General features: G+C 40.4%; 2 protein-coding genes and 1 non-coding gene across 5 annotated transcripts in view; 2 read left to right on the forward strand and 1 right to left on the reverse strand.

Annotated features, from left to right (window-relative positions):
- Positions 1-18,570, reverse strand: part of SOSTDC1 (sclerostin domain containing 1) — a 69,066-nt gene extending 50,496 nt beyond the window's left edge. Inside the window, exons 1-2 of one of the 3 annotated variants that reach the window (XM_045494992.1) lie at positions 18,446-18,570; positions 15,910-16,055 (exon numbers count right to left, since the gene is read on the reverse strand). In XM_045494992.1, the coding sequence (XP_045350948.1) occupies positions 15,910-15,913 (4 nt within the window). In that variant the 5' untranslated portion in view covers positions 15,914-16,055; positions 18,446-18,570. Of the gene's footprint in view, positions 1-15,909; positions 16,056-16,503; positions 16,630-16,657; positions 16,676-18,445 lie in introns of those variants that run through there. The other 2 variants (XM_045494993.1, XM_045494991.1) reach the window with 2 other exon arrangements.
- On the forward strand, positions 11,151-11,235 carry TRNAR-UCG. Its single transcript has one exon. It is a non-coding gene; the product is annotated as a tRNA-Arg (tRNA).
- Positions 16,848-19,297, forward strand: part of LRRC72 (leucine rich repeat containing 72) — a 41,994-nt gene continuing 39,544 nt past the window's right edge. The window contains exon 1 of the mRNA XM_045494989.1: positions 16,848-16,998. Within this exon, the coding sequence (XP_045350945.1) occupies positions 16,906-16,998 (93 nt within the window). The 5' untranslated portion in view covers positions 16,848-16,905. The remainder of the gene's footprint in view (positions 16,999-19,297) is intronic.

Below are 19,297 nucleotides of genomic sequence, written 5' to 3' on the forward strand. Positions count from 1 at the left end.
ATGAGGGACCCTCCATGAACCCAAGCTCTTTACAGCATTTACCTGAGAGACGCTGGTAGGCACAGGGTGCCTGTTAGCCCTGAAAAGATGAAGGATCTAGGTGAGCACTCCTGACCTACATATGCCTGACATCACCCTGGAGCTGGTCTGGGCAGGTGATGTCCCTGCATGAAACTGAGAGAGGACAAGCCCTTGCCTCCAGCCTGTGGGGTCCACCCCCACCTCTGGACAGTGTAACCCTCTTGAGCATTCCTCTACCTCAGGGGATGTGTTTGACCTTTCCTTCCTGCATCATGTTGATATACCTCTACGCCCTGAGATTCCTCTTCTCCCAACTGACCCTGAGGACAATTTGCCTGGAATCTTTCCATCCTGCTTTGGGCATTTATAGGTTTACACAACTACTCTCCCTATAATCTATAGATGGTCTTACTCAGTGTTTACAGCAAACATTGGGTGATAAACTAAACACCTTTGCTTGTCAATAAATGTGACTTGGTTGTATCATTCTTTAACTGCTGTTTAATTTCCACAGAACAGATGATTCATTAACCTTTTCTCTTCTATAGTTACTTCCCAGCTTTCTCCTATTAAAGATAATACCGCAGTTGGGTATTTTTCCCACTGGTCAGCAGTCGCTATAGAGAAGGGCACAGGAGCCAGGCTGCATGGGAGTGGGTCCTACCTGTTCCGCCTGCCTGCTGTGTGACCCTGGACTTAACGCTCCATGCCTCGGGCTTCTCATCTGTAAAATGAATATGCTGTGGAAATCTTGCAGCTAAGATAGCAACATAAAAGGTTTATTTTATTGCCACTCAAAGTTGCCTTCTTGCAATGCAGCTGTGCTGGGGACTATTAAGTACCATGACATCAACTCTTAAAAAGCAACTATTTTATTTTAAATTCATTTCTGGGAAAAATAGGGCCAGGTTCTTATTCTTATTTTTCTAACTGTCAAGGGTTGCTACACAGTTTTAAACATTAAAATGTTATTTGAGGCGCACCTGGGTGGCTCAGTCAGTAGAGCATCCGACTTCAGCTCAGGTCATGATCTCACGGTTCATGGGTTTGAGCCCTGCATCTGTCTGGCTCTGTGCTGACAGCTGAGATCTGGCAGCCTGCTTCGGATTCTGTGTCTCCATCTCTCTGCCCCTTCCCCACTCACACTCTGCTTGTCCCCCCGCCACCCCCCCCAAAAGTAAATAAACATTAAAAAAAATTTTAACAATAAAGAAAAGTTCAAATGTCATTTTAAATTGCTATTCTCTGTATCTCATCTGCAACATGAGATACTGCTGATGGGTTGGGGGGAATAGTTATATTTTTCTTATTCTATGAACACTATACGTATTAGCTGTATGTCTTATAGCAACAGTATACATGCACTATCACAGCTTTCTATTCTGACAACTCCTTTTTTTTTTCTGTGAGTGGAAAAATCTCATTGCTTTCTTTTATTTTTACTTTGTACATAGCTATTTGCCATTCTTTAAATAGATAGCTATTTGTTATTCTTTAAATAGACTTCTATAAAAATTGCATCTGAGCATAGTTTAACTCTTTCTGGAACAGAACACGGCTGGACAAGCAGTCAAATCTTATTGGTATGAAGGAGGTCACAGGCATTACAGCCCAAGCAGATGAGGAAGGCGTCCATGCACACAGTGGGTCCATACAGGGAACTCAGCCTCAGCACACTGGCAGAGCAGCTCCCCAAGAGTAGGGGGAGCATAGATGGATAGACAAGTGGCTATAGTGTCAGAGTTCAAGCCACATGAGGATCATGTCCTTGGGGAAGGAGGACACTCCATTGGGTGGTGTAGAACTCTAGCAGGTGGAGGAGGGCATCTATGTGGGAGTTCAGGCAGATGAGTGCAAACTATCATCTTCCCAGTTCAGTGAAGGGTGAGTCCCCCTGGCAGATAGCACATCAGAGAGGATCTTGATTGTCTACCAATCATAGCAATACCACTCTCCTTGCCAGTGATTTGATTTGATTTTTTTTTAGAGAATTAGAGAAAGAGAGAGCCAGGGAAAGGGGCAGAAAGAGAGAGAGAGAGAGAGAGAGAGAGAGAGAGAAAAACTTAAGCAGTCTCCATGCTTAGCACAGAGCCTGATGGGGGGCTCAATCCCATGACTCTGGGATCATGACCTGAGCCAAAATCAAGAGTCAGACACTCAACCAAGCCACCAAGGCGCCGAGGCACCCCACCAGTGACTGATTTTAGGTGGGCATGTAACTCCATTCTGGCCAAGGATACATGGAAGGGAAGCATTTAGGGAAATGTTTCCCCTTCCATAAGGTGATAAGAGAAAGTAAGCACTCTTCTCAATAGTGGCATATCAGAAGTAAAACCTGGAACTGCTAATGTTGTTTTGGGATGGGAAAGGCTAACTGAAAACCTGAAAAGAAAATCAACTTAGAGGAGTATAGGACTTAAAATTAGCAGAGGGGTGTCTGGGTGACTCAGTCGGTCTCTTGACTTCAGTCTCTTGATTTCAGCTTGGGTCATGATCCCTGGTTGTCAGGTCTGCACTGAACATAGAGCCTACTTAGGATACACTGTCTCTCCCTCTCTTTCTCTGTCCCTCTGCTCCTCTCCCCTGTTTGTGCTCTCTTTCCCTCTAAAAAAATTAAAAGATAAATCAACAAGTAAAAATAAATAAAAATTAAAAAATAGAGTTAGCAGAGATCTAGGGAAAACTGGGTGGCTCAGTGGGCTAAGCATCTGATTCTCAATTTCAGCTCTGGTCGTGATCTCGTGGTTCATGAATTTGAGCGCTTCATCAGGCTCTGCGCTGACAGTGCAGAGTCTTGATGGGATTCTCTCTCTCCCCCTCTCTCTCTGCCCCCACCCCCATACTCTCTCTTTCAAAATAAATAAATAAACTTAAAAAAATTAAAAATAAAACTAGCAGAGATCTAGAGCTCTGACCCTGAGAACTGATCGCCCTTTGGATTTCTTATTAATAGACACAAGATACTTCTTTACTGTCCTTTACTGTGTAAACAAGTAAAGCTTAGTGTCCTGATATTATAATGAAAATTTCATAACTTAAGACAACCCCTTTACTCCAAAGTTAGCACCTATCACTGACAATGAATCAGTTAGTGACTCTGTACATGATAAATCACAGGGACTTATACTCAGGGTTGTTGGAAACAACAACCAAGATCATTTATAGATAAGCGGAATATGATCCAGGTTATAAAAGCCACTGTAGGAAAAAGCCGTAGCCAGACTGTGTGATTTTCCAATGGGTCTCCTCCAATGGAGCTCCAGACAAGAGCCTCAGGATCATTCCACCAGTTAAAGAAAGTGTCTTAAATTATCTTAAGTAATACAAAGTGTTAAGTTATCATAGCTATATAGTTTAAGTATGATCCATATCTAAGTAACAAAACGAAATTAATGAAAAAGTTTATCCAAACCACAATAGTATATGAAGAAAATCATGCGAGAGGAAAAAATAGCTGTAGGGTAAGAAGTTAAGCTATGGAAGCTAGAATTTGTTAGCAAAGAAACTGTCAAGTTTACCAATCCAGTAACGTTCTTAGTAAATTTTCTTGTCAAGGGATTTCCGACAAGCAATTCCTGACTTCTAGAGAAAACATAACCAAAAAATACCAAGAGATCAAGTCAAAGAACAAAATAATTTTGATAGCAGAAATCATTTTCAGCATGGGCCACACCAAGATAAACAATTATGGGAGTGCACATGTAATACTTTGAGTCACTAATTTGTAAATGACAAAGATCGGAAATAAGGGATTTTCTTCACCCAACGACATCCTAGTTACCAAAGCTATGATACAAAATATAAGAAAAGTCAACAAAAGGGAATTGAAAAAGAATGTATAGAGACAGGATGCAGGACATTTTTCACCACCTAATATTACAATAGGTAGATGGATTAACTAACTATACAATCTGACTTCGAAAATATAGAAAAGATTACTTAAAATAATGTTATATAAAGGGCTTAGTTGACTTCCTTTTGTTGAATGGTATTCACACTTCAGTGACAGAATTTTTAAAGTTTATGGGTAAAATTAGGAATGCAGTAAAATAGTCTTTAGACCACCTACATTTAGCATACGTTAAATTACACAACACATTCCTTTTAGTAAATGCTCTTTCTGTAACATTCATTCTAGTTACTGATAGAAACTGCAAACAGGATTATGATATTTAATTAATTCAAAAATGCAGCTGTACTTCAAGCTCTTGGCAGCTATCCAACTACAGTAATGTAAATTTTTAAAGAGAAAGAAAAAAGATACAATTCTACCAGAAATATTTTCACATTTTCTTATTAGTTCTTAATTTGGTGGAGGGGAGGGGCAGGGATATCAGTAGACAGAAGTTCTGGCAAGCATTATACTAGAAATTAGGGTCAGTTTGGGCCAGATATAGACCCAAGGCACGACACATGCATGTGAAAATGCCAGGGTAGTAAGAAGTTCACCTCAAGATAATATTACCACATCAACTAACTTGGTCAGACTTTTGATTTAAAGTAGAGAAATCTAATGTCAAGTGGCTTGAACCAAAAGGAAACTATATTAACTTCCATAATCAAACTGCAGTGAAGTAAAGCAGGAGTAGAACTAGCTAGAAGGAAGAACTAACACCATTAAACTTGACCTGCTCTTGCTCTGTATGTTACTTTCATTTTCTTCTATTTTAAGTCCACCTTCTAGGTAGAAACATGGCTAACAGCAGCTTCTAACATCATACATTAACAGTTTAGTGATAAGACAATGGAAAGATTCTAGGCAAAAACTGATTGTACTAGCTTCTGTGACTGACCAATAGTTGTGGCTAGGGTTGTGAAATCCAGTTACATTTAGGCTGCCACACTTAGAGAATAATTTGATGGCACCTCCAACAGTTAACCAGAATTGGCATATAACCCAGTAATTCCACTCTTAGGCATATACCTTAAAAAACTGAAGACAAGTGTTCTAACAAATAACAAAGCGTTCCAATAAATTTACCTAGCAGCACTATTCACAACAGCTAAAAGACAGAAACAACCCAAGTATCTATCAACAGATGAAAGAATAAACAAACTGTGGTACATTGATACAAAGGTTCACTATTTAGCCTTAAAAAGAATGAATTGCTGAAGCATGCTGAAACATGGATGAACCTCCAAAACATTCTGCTAAGTGAAAGAAGTTAGACATATATTCCATTCATATGGAACATCCAGAACAAGGCCGTTCATAAAGATAGAGAGTAGATTAGTGGTTGCCAGGGTTGGGGTGGGGGAGGTTTGAGTGGAGGGAGAAATGGGGATAAGGATGGGATCTCCTCTGAGCATGATGAAAGTGTTTTAGAACCAGATAAAGGTGATGGTTGCATTGTAACTGTACTAAATGCCACTGAATTGTTCATTTTAAAATGTTTTCTATGGGATGTCTGGGTGGCTCAGTTGGTCAACCATCCCACTCTTGGTTTCGGCTCAGGTCATGATCTCGTGGTTTGTGGGTTCAAGCCCTGTGTCAGACTCCACAGGGACAGCCCAGGGCCTGCTTGGGATTCTCTCTCACTCTGTCTCTGCCCTTCCCTGCTTGTGCTCTCTCTCTCTCTCACTCTCTAAATAAAGAAACTTAAAAAAAATCAAAACAATGCTTTCTTTGTGACTTTCACCTCAGTGAGAAAAAAATTTTTCTAATGTTCATCAGCATATAAACTTTAAGATTCCTTCATTTTCTAGACAGAAAACTGTGGGCCTTCAAGAAAGAACTTCAGTGCTTTCAAATATAAATCCTGAAAAGTAATATTCTAATTTCTTTATACTTGACTTTCCAGATGGGGTGATATCTTCCTTATCCCACTATAGAATATACCTTATGTGTCTGGAGATATTTTTCCCTGTTCATGATATTGGACTATAAGCAGCCTTCTACACCTGTTACATATCTTCTCATTCTACAAGAACTGTACAGGTCACACAGTTAGTTACTTAGTAAATAAAAGGCCATTAACTTCCATTCAAATGAAGGCAACCAAATATTGACTTCACTGATTCACAGTGAGGTGACTGTAGCTGGTTCTTGATTCCGACTCACCATGTACAACTTTTCTTTCTTTACTTTTCCTTCTTTCCCCTCTTTCCCCTGGCTGCCTACATCCATCTAAACTCTTGGACGCCATTGAAAGAACCCCTCATCAAGCGATAAGAAGTTAAAAAAAAAAAAAAAAAGGTGGAAAACTGCTGGAAAGGCAGGACCTCAGTGGTGACTAGAGCCAGGAATTCTAAATCAGCCAGTGTCCCCCTCCCATTTTCTCCCAGTTCTGCCACTCTTCATGAGCTACCTTTTCATTCTCAGCCCAGCTACTATACATGGCTGGAAACATGCCCAGCAGCCCCCAGTTTATATCACAGCTTGTTTTAATTGCCTTCTCTTCAAATTATTGGTAAGGGCAGGATCTTAACCCCAGGCTCATGGGGATGACCAAATGCATGACACCTGACTCTGTAGAGATACGACGGGTAGCAGTCTATTAGTGCCCTACACTCACAGCCAGGGGAGGACGCTGCTGCATAACATGCAAGACCACACAGGGGGTGTGCTCTGGAACAGAGTGAATAGCCAGGGCCTGTGGGAGGCAGACTCTGTAGTGACAAGAGAGTGAGATGCCTTCGTTCCCACACAAGGATGTGATTGGATTGTTTGAATCATTGTTTGGGCTGGCAAGTAAGTGAAACCTGCCACTCAGGGACAGGCAGCAATTGTATTCATTCTGTTGGATAAGGAGGGTTGCTTGGCTAGGACACTCACTCTGCCTGGGGGAAGAGAGTGAGGAGGGGGACATGCACTTAGGTCATTCTAGGCCCTCCCAGGTTTGGATATTAAGGCAGTATGTATAATATTAACTTTAGGTCTTACACCACATAGCTTCACCACCAAGAATAGACACCTCCCACCCACCCCTTTCCCCTTAGTTACAACTTGAAAAATCTAGGAGTGATTATTCTACTTAGCCTATCCTGGATTATGTGCCCATTCTTGATGCCAGGAGTTTAGAGAGCTGTAGTTACCAACCTCCCTGGGCCATGAGATCCAGAATGAAGTAATGCCTCTCTTTTCAAATGGTGAGGGTGATCAAGAGACAGTATAATTCCTGATCATCTTTCCTTTATCTCTCTCCTGTTTCTCTATATTTCTGCTCTCTTTTTTCTTGTCTTGACTCTGTCTCCTCTCTTCTCTTCACTCCCTTTCCCTTATGTTTTTCTCCCCTTTTGTTCTCTCTCCTTTGTTTTATTCGCTCACTCTCCTTCCCATATTTCCCCACCTGTTTTTAATAATCTATGCCTGCAAAAGTGACATGAAGCCATCACCTATACAAACGGTAGGGATCTGGTGGCCTTTAGCTTGATTTCTGCTTCTTCCTGCATAGTCCAGATCACTAGGGAAAGGCTAAATTGGACAGAGCCTAAATGAGCTGTTTGTCTATCTTTTCTATCCAAATATAAGGAAAATTGCCAAGCATCTTGGAAACCATTCCCCAATGTGGAAATACATTTTCTTTCTTCGTTATAACCTAAAAAGGATTCATGAAACAAAAATTATTTTCTAAAACTTTAGAAGCATTAAACTTGAAATGCAAAAAACCTCTCAATGTCTTTGTACTTCTTCTGAAAAAGACTTCTTCTGAACTGCTTTCCAAAATGTAGTGTCTATAATTAAAATGATTATTGAACCTTTGTCTCCTACTTGCTTTGTGTGAAAAGTTGGTAATGAAAGCATCTTTAATAAGAACCTTACAGCTGAATAAAGGCAATAAAGAGCACACAGTTATTACAGTCAATAAGACAGTTTGGAATTATGTACAAGGGTAATTGAAACACTTCAGGCTCTGAGAAAATAATAGTAACATCTTTAATAATCTATTTGAATACCAGCCAATATCAAGCAGAACCAAACATAATTAAAGTATGTTTAGAGCTATGGGTACTAATACTATTTGCTTCATAACTCCTTTTCTTTGGAGAGTGCCTTATTCACATTCTCCAGTCCTTGGCAGAGTATCTGATTGATGGTAGGGATTCAGTCAATTTCAATGCCTGACTGAATGAATGAGTGCATAAAGGAAGGATGTTGGGTCATCTCATGCAGAAAGAAGACTCCTTTAAGTGGCTTGATGGCCCAAGCTGGCCACACACGGTAACCTAGGCTTCCTGGAGCTAGTTTGGGAGTCTCTCCCTGTCACTTTAGTATGGAAGGAAATAAGAACAACAAATAATCTGTCCCCAAGAATCCTGGATGCCACTGCTAACAATGATCTTATTATGCAAAACTAATCCAAGCCATAAAGGAAAATGACTTCCAAGCTGAGTCTTCATTCTGAAATTTACTTTAAAATCTATGGGAGTATAGAGAAGAAAATCTTAGCAGTTTCGGATCCCTGAGCCGCTGAGATGGGGCGCCTGAGTGCCTCACTCAGTTGAGTGTTCGACTCTTGATTTTCTCTCAGGTCATGATCCCAGGGTCGTGGGATTGATCCCTGCATTGGGCTCCACTCTGAGTGTGGAGCCTGCTTAGGATTCTCTCTCTCTCACTCTCTCTCTCTCTCTCTCTCTCTGTCTTTCTCTTCCTCTGCCCCTCTCCCCCCACTCTTTCTCTCTTAAATAAAGGGGAAAAAAAACTTTAAAAAAGAGTTTCGGAGAAAACAATGTATTGACACATAAAACATCCCCAATATAATACCCAAAATTTGACAAAACAATAGTACTCTATTCTGTCCCATTTTTTAAAAATATATATTGCATTTAAAAAGTTTTCATAAAAAGATTTTAAAAAATTGTTTATTGACTTGCCACTAGTATTATTTGGGTGATGATTTTTTTTAAGTCAACACAACACAATTTAGATTAAGTTGTAGTTTAATAAAAAAATTTTTTGAAGTTATCCTTCAATTAAATTACATTATGATAAAAGAGTCTAATTTATTTTTACATCTGAACATGTGGTTGCATGTAGCTAACATTCCAAGAGTAAATTTATCTTTCCAGATTTAAATATTAATCTGGAAATTGTCAGGATGAGAAATTTTGTCAAATATTTACTACATATGGTAACAGGGACAAGGATTCTTTTGAAAATAACTGAATTGACTAGAGAAATGTGACTTTTTGGCCTTCCTTGTACTTGTAATTTAAATTCATACATACATATAATACAATAATACACATATAAATGCATTAGTTATCTATTGCTGTATAACAAATTACTTCAAATTTTAGCAGCTTCAAATAGTAAACATTTATTATTTCCATTTTGAGTGTCAGGACTCTGAGTGTGGCTCACCTGGGTGCCTCTGGGTCAGAATCTCTCAGAAGGCAGCAAGCCAGGCCAGGGCTATAGTTATCTCAAAGCTTCAGTAGAGGGGCATCTACTCCCAAACTGACTCACACAGCTATTGGCAGACTTCAGGTCCTCTCTCCGGCTGTTGGCCAGAGACAACAATACCTTGTCATGTGGGTCTATAGGTCAGCTCACAACATCATGCAAGTTCACCTCAGACCAGGCCACAAAACAAGACAGAGGGTGCTCAAGACAGAAATTACAGTCCTTTTATAACCTAATTTCAGAAGTGATATTCCATCCTCCTGCCACATTCTATTTACTAGAAGTGAGTCCATAAATCCAGCCCATGTGCAAGGGGAGAGGATTACACAAGGATATGAAAACCAGGAGAGAGAGATCGTTGGGGGCATTGAAATGTTGTCTACTAGTAAGGTGTGTGTGTGTGTGTGTGTGTGTGTGTGTGTGTGTGTGTGAATGTATATGTATACATACATACATGCATGCATGTACATACTCCCACGCATGTATAGAGAGAGAACTTATGCTTCAGATGTCCGATTGTTAAATCATATATGTGACAAAATACAGTATTCTGACTAGCATTTATAAGACTTCTCTGCCAATTTAGGATAAATTTCTCTGTATCAATAACTCATGAAGTCTAAATTGAACAAAGTAAGGGAAGGATTAGTTATTTTAATGACATCACACAATGAAATCCTATAATGGAAATTCATTTTAAAGAACCATATGACTTCTCTACCCAGTTACCATGCTAATTTCAGGTAGGAGGACTTCTGTTCCAGGCTCCATGATTTAAAATCCCCTGCTCTCAGGATGCCTGGGTGGCTCAGTTGGTTAAACAATTTACTTTTGATCTCAGCTCAGGTCTTGATCTCAGGGTCATGAGTTCAAGCCCCATGTTGGGCTTCATGCTAGGCATGGGCTTACTTAAAAAACTAAATTAAATTAAATTAAATTAAATTAAATTAAATTAAATTAAAAGATAAAAGCTCCTGCTCAGGTCTTCCTCTGGCCTCCCCACCCCCTTATCTTGCCCACCCCATGGGACAAGTGGATGAGCTCACCAGGAGTTCTTGTCCCCTCATCTTTTCCACACTCTATACCTAGAACCCTGATGGGCATGTTCTCCTCTATTCACAAGGGATAGTCAAAGGGTGGCTTTGTGAGGGCATAGATGGAGAGTAGACATGGGCCCACTGATCTTGGGAGAAAATGTAAAATCACACTGAAGCCAGCACAGGTTTAGAATTGAAAATTATATTATTTGGTTAAGCTGGAGTTCTGTCTAGAGGTTTTTTAGCTGTTCCAGGTAGTCTAGGAATGTTTCCAAACTTGAACCACCTCCTGTTCCTATTAAGGTAGCTATTTGGAGGATTGTGTGTGAATTTTGGGAGAAAATGGGTTTATGTAAGTAAGCACTAGAAATGACTCTTTTCCTGAGAGACTTCAAGAAAAATACATATGGGCAATGTTCCTTTAGAACCATGATGACAAATGTGTCACAGGGTTGGCAAGAGACTGATGCTTCTCTATTTGCTCAGAACCCACAATCACTCTGACAATTTAAACAATGGCAACACTTAGAATATCAGGTGATAGCATCTTGGGCATAGATTCTGGGGATCAGTGAAGGGGTACTTTGAGGACAGAGAAATAGTTTATCTCAGCAGTCTGCTAGGCAGCAGGCATTAGCCAGGAAGAGGAAAGCAAGGGAAGACAGTTGTACAGGATGCTACAAGATGACCTGAATCACTGGGTGACTTTAAGAAATAACTGGGGTCGGTGGGGGAGGGGTGGAGGGGCCTGGGTGGCTCAGTTGGTTGAGCGTCTGACTTCGGTTCAGGTCATGATCTCGCGGTTTGTGGGTTCAAGCCCCACGTCAGGCTCTGTGCTGACAGCTCAGGGCTTGGGGCCTGCTTTGGATTCTGTGTTTCCCTCTCTCTCTGCTCCTCCTCTGCTCACACTCTGTCTCTCTCTTAAAAATAAATAAAGTTTAAAAAAAAATTTTTTAAAAAGAAAGAACTGGGAAGCTCTATAGATCTAGCTTGTAGGGCTTAAGTCATTTCCATCTGCATGTTAAAAGTTAAACAACTAACATGAAATGAAGATTCACAGAAATGAAAGACCTAAGCATGAGAAAGGAAGCCATCAAAATCCCAGAGATGAAAGCAGGCCAAAACCTCTTTGACCTCGGCCACAGAAACTTCTTATTCAACACATCTGCAGAGGCAAGGGAAACAAAACCAAAAATGAACTATTGGGACCTCATCAAAATAAAAATCTTCTGCACAGTGAAGGAAACAATCAGCAAAACTAAAAGGAAACCGAAGGAATGGGAGAAGTTATTTGCAAATGACATATCAGATAAAGGGTTAGTATTCAACATCTATAAAGAACTTATCAAACTCAACACCCAATAAACAAACAATCCAGTGAAGAAATAGGCAAAAGACATGAATAGATACTTTTCCAAAGAAGACAACCAGATGGCTAACAGATACATGAAAAAATGCTCAACATCACTCATCGTCAGTGAAATACAAATCAAAACCACATGAGATACCACCTCACACCAGTCAGAAAGGCTAAAATTAACAACTCAGGCAACAACAGATACTGGCGAGGATGTGGAGAAAGGGGAACTCTTTTGCACTGCTGGTGGGAATGCAAACTGGTGCAGCTACTCTGGAAAACAGTATGGAGGTTACTGAAAAAACTAAAAATAGAACTACTCTATGACCCAGCAATTGCACTACTAAGTATTTATCCAGAGGATACAGGTATGCTGTTTTGAAGGATCACATGCACCCCAATGTTTATAACCGCGCTGTTGACAATAGCCAAAGTATGAAAAGAGCCTAGATGTCCATGGACATACGAATGGATAAAGGAGATGTGGTATATATATATACGATGGAGTATTACTCGGCAATCAAAAAAAAAAAAAAAGGGGGCGCCTGGGTGGCGCAGTCGGTTGAGCGTCCGACTTCAGCCAGGTCACGATCTCGCGGTCCGGGAGTTCGAGCCCCGCGTCAGGCTCTGGGCTGATGGCTCAGAGCCTTGAGCCTGTTTCCGATTCTGTGTCTCCCTCTCTCTCTGCCCCTCCCCCGTTCATGCTCTGTCTCTCTCTGTCCCAAAAATATATAAACGTTGAAAAAAAAAATTAAAAAAAAAAAAAAAAAAAAAAAAGAAAGAAAGAAATCTTCCCATTTGTAACAACGTGGATGGAACTAGAGGCTATTATGCTAAGTGAAATTAGCCAGTTAGAGAAAGACAAATATCATATGACTTCTCTCATATGATGGAATTTAAGATACAAAACAGATGAACATAAGGGAAGGGAAGCAAAAATAATATAAAAACAGGGAGGAGAACAAAACATAAGAGACTCTTAAATACAGAGAACAAACTGAGGGTTGCTGGAGGGGTTGTGGGTGGTGGGATGGCTAAATGGGCAATGGGCATTAAGGAAGGCGCTTGTTGGGATGAGCACTGGGTGTTATACATAGGGGATGAGTCACCAGATTCTAGGACTGAAATCATTATTACACTATATTCTAACTTACTTGGATGTAAATTAAAAAAGAGAAAGAAAAAGAAAAAAGAAAAATCAAAGAAAAAAAAATACAGATAACTAATAGGCATTTCAAAGCTACTCATCTTCACTAAACAAATTAAAGCACTGAGATAAAATTTTCCTCCAATTAGTTTGGCAAAATTCAATAAAATGTCATCCTATAGAGATAGGAACATCCCTAGATATGACTCATTAATACCATCAAGGAATTTCACCTGATGTAACATCCAGAAGCATTTATTACAGCATTGATTATCACAGCAAAAAAGAAAAAAAAAATGGCCCAACATAAATGTCCATCAATGTAGTAATGAATAAATAAACCATAAGAATAATTACAATGGAATATAATACAAAAATTCAATTCAGTAGTTGAGTTTAAAAGACGGAAGTTCATGAGATGGTAAAGAGAAATATGAAGGCTGAATAAATTATATGGACACTTTTCATTAAAAGGAAAAAACCTACATAGGCAGAAGCAAGTGAGTGAGCCACAGTTTCATAGAGGCTGGAAGATGACATGAGAGTTCTGGGTCAGAGACTAGGGACAGTTTAGTATTCACAGTAACAAGCACAACCAGAGTATGCGTATTTGCACCAATTCCTCCAGCCACAATTTCCAGAGACCTGAGAATCAGGCCAGATGATGTGGTCACATATAATGGGTTGTGTTGGAGAAGAGGAACCCTGAACTTAGAAAACCCAAATATTTTATCCTAGGCAGTAAAAGCCTGCCTGGTCTCATCTTTATCGTAAGGGGGACATTACATTTATTATGCTGCTTAGTAAAAAACCAAAAATACACCTACTCTTTGCTCAGGAGGCAGACACTAGATCTTCCAAGGCTATTCATTATAAAAATTTTAAATATAGTCCTGAATAAAAGCAGTCAGTGCCTCTTCCTGTAAGACTTGCAGTAACATGAAAGACTCACGGAGAATTCCATGAATTCTCAATATTCTATTTCATTCTCATTTTGTGTCAACAAACAAAAAAATTGTAGCTGTCAATTAAAATGATATATCATTTTACCAAAACTTAAAACAATGAAAATGTTGATACTCTGCTTATCAAATATCATAAAAAGGTATATTTATACATATAAGAATATGCTTTGATTGTGGGTGATTATGTTGCTCATTCTCTGTACATTCTTTACAGTAGAAAATGACAGATAATGATGATTTTATATGATAAATATTTTTTACTCACTTGGAAAAATAGCATCCAGCCTTATTACTGCCCTAATTACTCAGGGCAAAATTAGGAAGATAATATTTAAAAAAAAATTATTTAGCTTTAAAGATAACCATCACATGCATATTTTTTTCTCACATATTTTCCACTGAAAAATGGTTCTTAAAAAACAATTACATGTCAACAACTCAACAAGAATCTTTCATTCTGAGAATAACACACATTACCTGTCTAGAAGAATGTAATTAAATAATAGATTTTTGTGCTAAACTTTCAACTTCTTCGTTTTACTATTAAAGGAACACTTAATGCGCAGAGACATTAAGTGACCTGACAGTGGCCAACAACTAGTTAATGTCAGAGCTGAGACCAAACCCCACATGCCCTGACTTGGAGCACAGGCTCTTTCTTCTTATCCAAAGCCACATACATGATACGATAGAGCTTTCAAACTGGGGTATGCATACCCCTGCAGGCAATGGCAGCGTGCCAGGGAGGTAAAGCCACAGGATAAACACAGGGTGTCTTGCCTCAATGTAAATATTACTCAAAGATTTGAGGGAAGTTAGGGGGAGCAACTTTATTTTTATACTAAAACAAGATTGATTGTAAAGCAGAATGTACATTTTACATGGATTTTTCGAAATTCAAGCTGAATTCCTCAGGCTAGACTCCCATCTCATGGAGGTAAAAAAAAAAATCTCTTTGCTCACTCTGCTAAGGATGCTTCTTTTATAAAAACATGATACCACCCATGTGAGGATTTCTATGATGTTCCTTTACCAAAAAAGTACTTCACTAACCTCCATCTTTGACATTCCATAATTAAATTTGCATTATTTTAGTCCTCATGATCAGTTAAATGGTGAATTTTTCTCCAAGAGAGAACACATTAAGACCCTATAATAAATGAGTTCCTGAGTTCCTTTACTAAAATATATATTTTTTTAATTTCTTTCTTCTTCTTAATCAACAGTAAGTAAAAAGATTTTTTAAATAAGGATAAAAGTTTTAAATGTAATCTTAGTAGAAATTATCTGCTTAGTAGTTTACTTATGTAAGATGCTCCATAAAAGTATTTTGCATATGATTCTAATACTCACATGTGTATAATGTACAAAAGCGAGCAAATAGTATGTACTCCCATTTTTTCATGTAGCATCTACATGAATGATAATCTGGAATTATATAACTCATATTAACAGCAAAAAGGGACCAATAAATTATTTCATGCATTTTCTCAGTGGATCATTCCTCTCAACTGATTTTTACTTCTGGGATAAAAACCACTTCAACAAACACTCTCAGATAATTACTCCTGTGATAACTGGGTAGACGCTTACCCACCCACCTCCACCAGACCCAAATACTTTTAAGAAGTACTAAAAGAGTATGTGTTTGATTTCTCTACTGAGACAGTTTTGAACACTCTATCCCAACACCAGCATTTTTTTTTTTAATGCAAGTAGCCTCACTTATTTCTAAAAGCTACATTTAATTTTTCGATTTCAAGTTCAAACTTGGACCTATGCAACCAACTCATACAATTGAACCAACGTTTACTGAATGCAGTGTACTCGGCCTTGGCAGAAAATAGTGATGGCACAGACAGATCTCAAGCATCCCAAGCTAGAGGGAAACAAAACTCACATGAACAAGATCACATGACAGCCTATGCAAGAGGTTCCAGTGGAACTAGGGGATCCAACAAGTAAAAAAAAAAAAAAAAAAAAAAAAAAAAGACTTAAAGATTGGAAGAGACTTGCAAAACAGCGACTCAACTTACCCATTTTCTGTCAGAGGGAGGACTTCTCAGCTACTCAGCCACCATGCTCTTCACAATAAGATCCGCCAAGAGTTCCATTTTTCTGTGCACCTGGAATCGTGGGACTCCTCCGTAATGCCACCTCCGTGCCCATCCTAAGACTAGGTCTAGGATTAAGCAAGTTAGACATTGGCCTTAGTTCAGAAACGTAAGGTATTCAAAGTCAGCAATCAAAATAAATGTCTTAGGCAATATTTTTTCTTAGAAATTCAAAATTAGGGGCGCCTGGGTGGCTCAGTCGGTTAAGCGTCCGACTTCGGCTCAGGGCATGATCTCACGGTCCGTGAGTTCGAGCCCCGCCTCGGGCTCTGTGCTGACAGCTCAGAGCCTGGAGCCTGTTTCGGATTCTGTGTCTCCCTCTCTCTCTGACCCTCCCCTGTTCATGCTCTGTCTCTCTCTGTCTCAAAAGTAAATAAACGTTAAAAAAAAAAAAAAGAAATTCAAAATTAATACAGCATGAGAGGTGGAATGTCAAAATTTTAAATAAAGGCAGGATTAGCGGTACTGATTTTTTCCTTTTTCCTACAAGCTCCACTAGGGTTCTGCGCGGTGTACCTTCATCCCCAGCCTCCTCGTGGTGGTCAGTGATACATCTAATTTTCAGAGAGCTGCGTTTTCTGATACTTAGAGCTCAAATCAATGACATTATTATTACTGGGAGGCTGCCTTTGGGGTGCTCTCTCGCACTCTGGTATATATAGCTGATCACCTGCTCTCTGGCATCCACAGCACGCTTCCCCGCACCCCGGGGAAACAGGAGTGTGTCCAGGGTGTAACGTGATGGACGCTGCAGGGCCACACGTGAAAACGTCACAGAAGTCAGCGACTGCCTTCAAATCTTCCCTAGTTTGGATTGGTTTTTAGTTGCCGAGTTTGCGGTAACTGTTGGTAACAGAACAATGAGCTGCGGGCTGGGCTGGCTGGATAGGAGGTGCTGCTGGCCTCCTGGGTGCCCGGATGGCCTGGGCCCCTAACCATCTGGCCCGCGCCTTCAGACACTCAACGCGCGTAGTCAGTGTTCCGGAAACTGCTCTGGAGATCAGCCTCAGGGTGAGTGGTGCCCTCTTCTCCAGGCCACGAACCCTTGGATTCCTGCGCCAAAGCCCCAGTCAGTTGGAGGCCACCAAGTGGGGTCGGGCCAGAGGGGTTGCAACCACGGCAAACCCCAGGCCCTGCGCTGGGGCTCGGGGTCCGTAATCTCCGGGGTAGGGTTTGGGGGTGCCTCTGGTCCACACTAGTGGACCGACATGAACCTTTTCCGGCTTGCCATCTGCCGCATATATATAAATGGCAGTTTAGGGAGTAGGCGAGAAAGACATAATCTTGAAGTCTTGACTCTCCAACAAATATATATAACCCGGAAATGCCATTCCCTGAAATGGCATTTCTTCTTTGATGGACAGTACAAGCAGAGTTGAGGGCAGTTAAGATAAAGGCTTAAAGAATGTTTGAGTGGGGAAAAAAATGTTAGAAGTGTTAGACATAGGAGCTAGCCAAGTGTTGAAGGGTTCTTGGGTTTCTCTGGAAAGGGTTGGGGCTACCATGGAAATCAAGGCTGGGGTTCTGTAAGGAACTGAAGCTCCTGACAGTAAGTCCTAACTAAGCTATGGTGCATGTGAGTTGCATGTAGCTATAGGAGTTTATCTATCATCAGAATACATAAATCATCAAAGAGAATCTTTCTTCTACAGATTCTGATATAGACTTCATTCTTCTGGGATTTAACAATTCCACAATTATCAGACATTTTTTTTTCTGTTTTATCTAGATCCTAAGGCATCAGGGCAGTGGAGGAAGCTTGCTGCTATCCTCCCTGTGCCAGAACTGCCCACACCCCAATTCCATGTTGGATTGCTTTTATTTCCCTGGTTTGTTAACCAGTTAATTGGAAATCTGTTCCCACTCATCAGACAACTGACATTGTTGTCCAGATTCAACACCTTTTCTGAGTAATACCCTCTACCTACTACCTTACATAACACTGCAGATTCAGATTCTGTTTTCTTGAGGGGCACCAGGGTGGCTCAGTCAGTTAAGCATCCAACTCTTGGTTTCCACTTAGGTCATGATCTTCCCGTTCCTGAGTTCAAGCTCTGCATCAGGCTGTCTGCTGACAGTAGAGAACCTGCTTCATATCCTCTGTCCGCCCCCCCTCCCCACCCCGCTCCTCCATTGCTCTCTATCTCTCTCTCTCTCAAAAGTAAAATTAAATTAAATTAAATTAAATTAAATTAAATTAAATTAAATTAAATTAAATTAAATTAAAATAAAAAACATTAAAAAAAATAACAAATTCTACCTTCTTGAAATTTGCTTTCTTGCCTCCCACTCTGCTCTTGTTTCTCCGAACTTTGTGAGCATTCTCCCAAACCTTCTTCCTTCCGCTCTCCCAGCCCAATTCCCTCCTCTCTCTAAATAGAGACACCTGCCGACCATCTAACCAGGGTCCCGCTCCCTCCTCTGTAGGGACCTGACTCACCACGCTGTGCATACCCACCCTGACATCTCTGGTGAGATCCACACTTCCACCTGCAGCTTTCTGGTGGATGTCTCGACCCGTGTGTCCCAGCCGCCAGCGCCACAGTTTCAGCATTTCCAGCTGAATTCACTTTCCCTTCCAAGACACCTCCTCCTCTTCACGTCCTCACATGATCATCACCACCTGTGACTTTGCTCGCCCTCGTTCTCAACCTTCTTATTTGCCAGTTGCCATCCGTTCTCTCCGCACACCCTCTGTCCTGTCTGTTTGCCACTCATTCCCGCTTGCGACTCTCCTGGGGCCTTGCCCCGATTTGCCAGTGGCAGCCGTGCCTCCCACCTGCCATTGTCTCTGCGCCTCAGCCGATCGTACCTGTTCCGCCTGCTAGAGTCTTCTTCCTGAGGCCTCGCTTTGTCACAACTTTTCTGCAGTGTAAACATCCCTTAATTCCTGTTGCCCCAGAATGGAGTCCAGTGCTGAATTAATCACTCCAGAGTTCTCAAGCCCCTTGTTTTAGAGTACCAGCACAGCAAGGGCACCAAAAGAGATGGAAGAAAAATGTCCTTCAAATAACTTGATGTTGGAGAGTGTTTAAAAGCATGGATGTAGTTATGACGGGAAAAAAAGAGAACTTTGTTGGACTCTCTTGCGCTGACTTTATCATGTTGCTAAAATATGTATTTCATATATATCTTATAAAATGAAATTGATTTTAAGTTACAGATTACATACAACATGTGATTTTAAGTTTGAGTTCTTCGGGCCTATAAAAGTTTTGTTTGCACAGTAAGTGCACACTTCCGAGCACAGATAATATGACGCCAATCCACCTTTCTTAGTATATTTCTCACAATTACCTTCCACAGGCCT

Source organism: Leopardus geoffroyi, chromosome A2 (assembly GCF_018350155.1).
Source record: "Leopardus geoffroyi isolate Oge1 chromosome A2, O.geoffroyi_Oge1_pat1.0, whole genome shotgun sequence".
Taxonomy (NCBI): Eukaryota; Metazoa; Chordata; class Mammalia; order Carnivora; family Felidae; genus Leopardus; species Leopardus geoffroyi.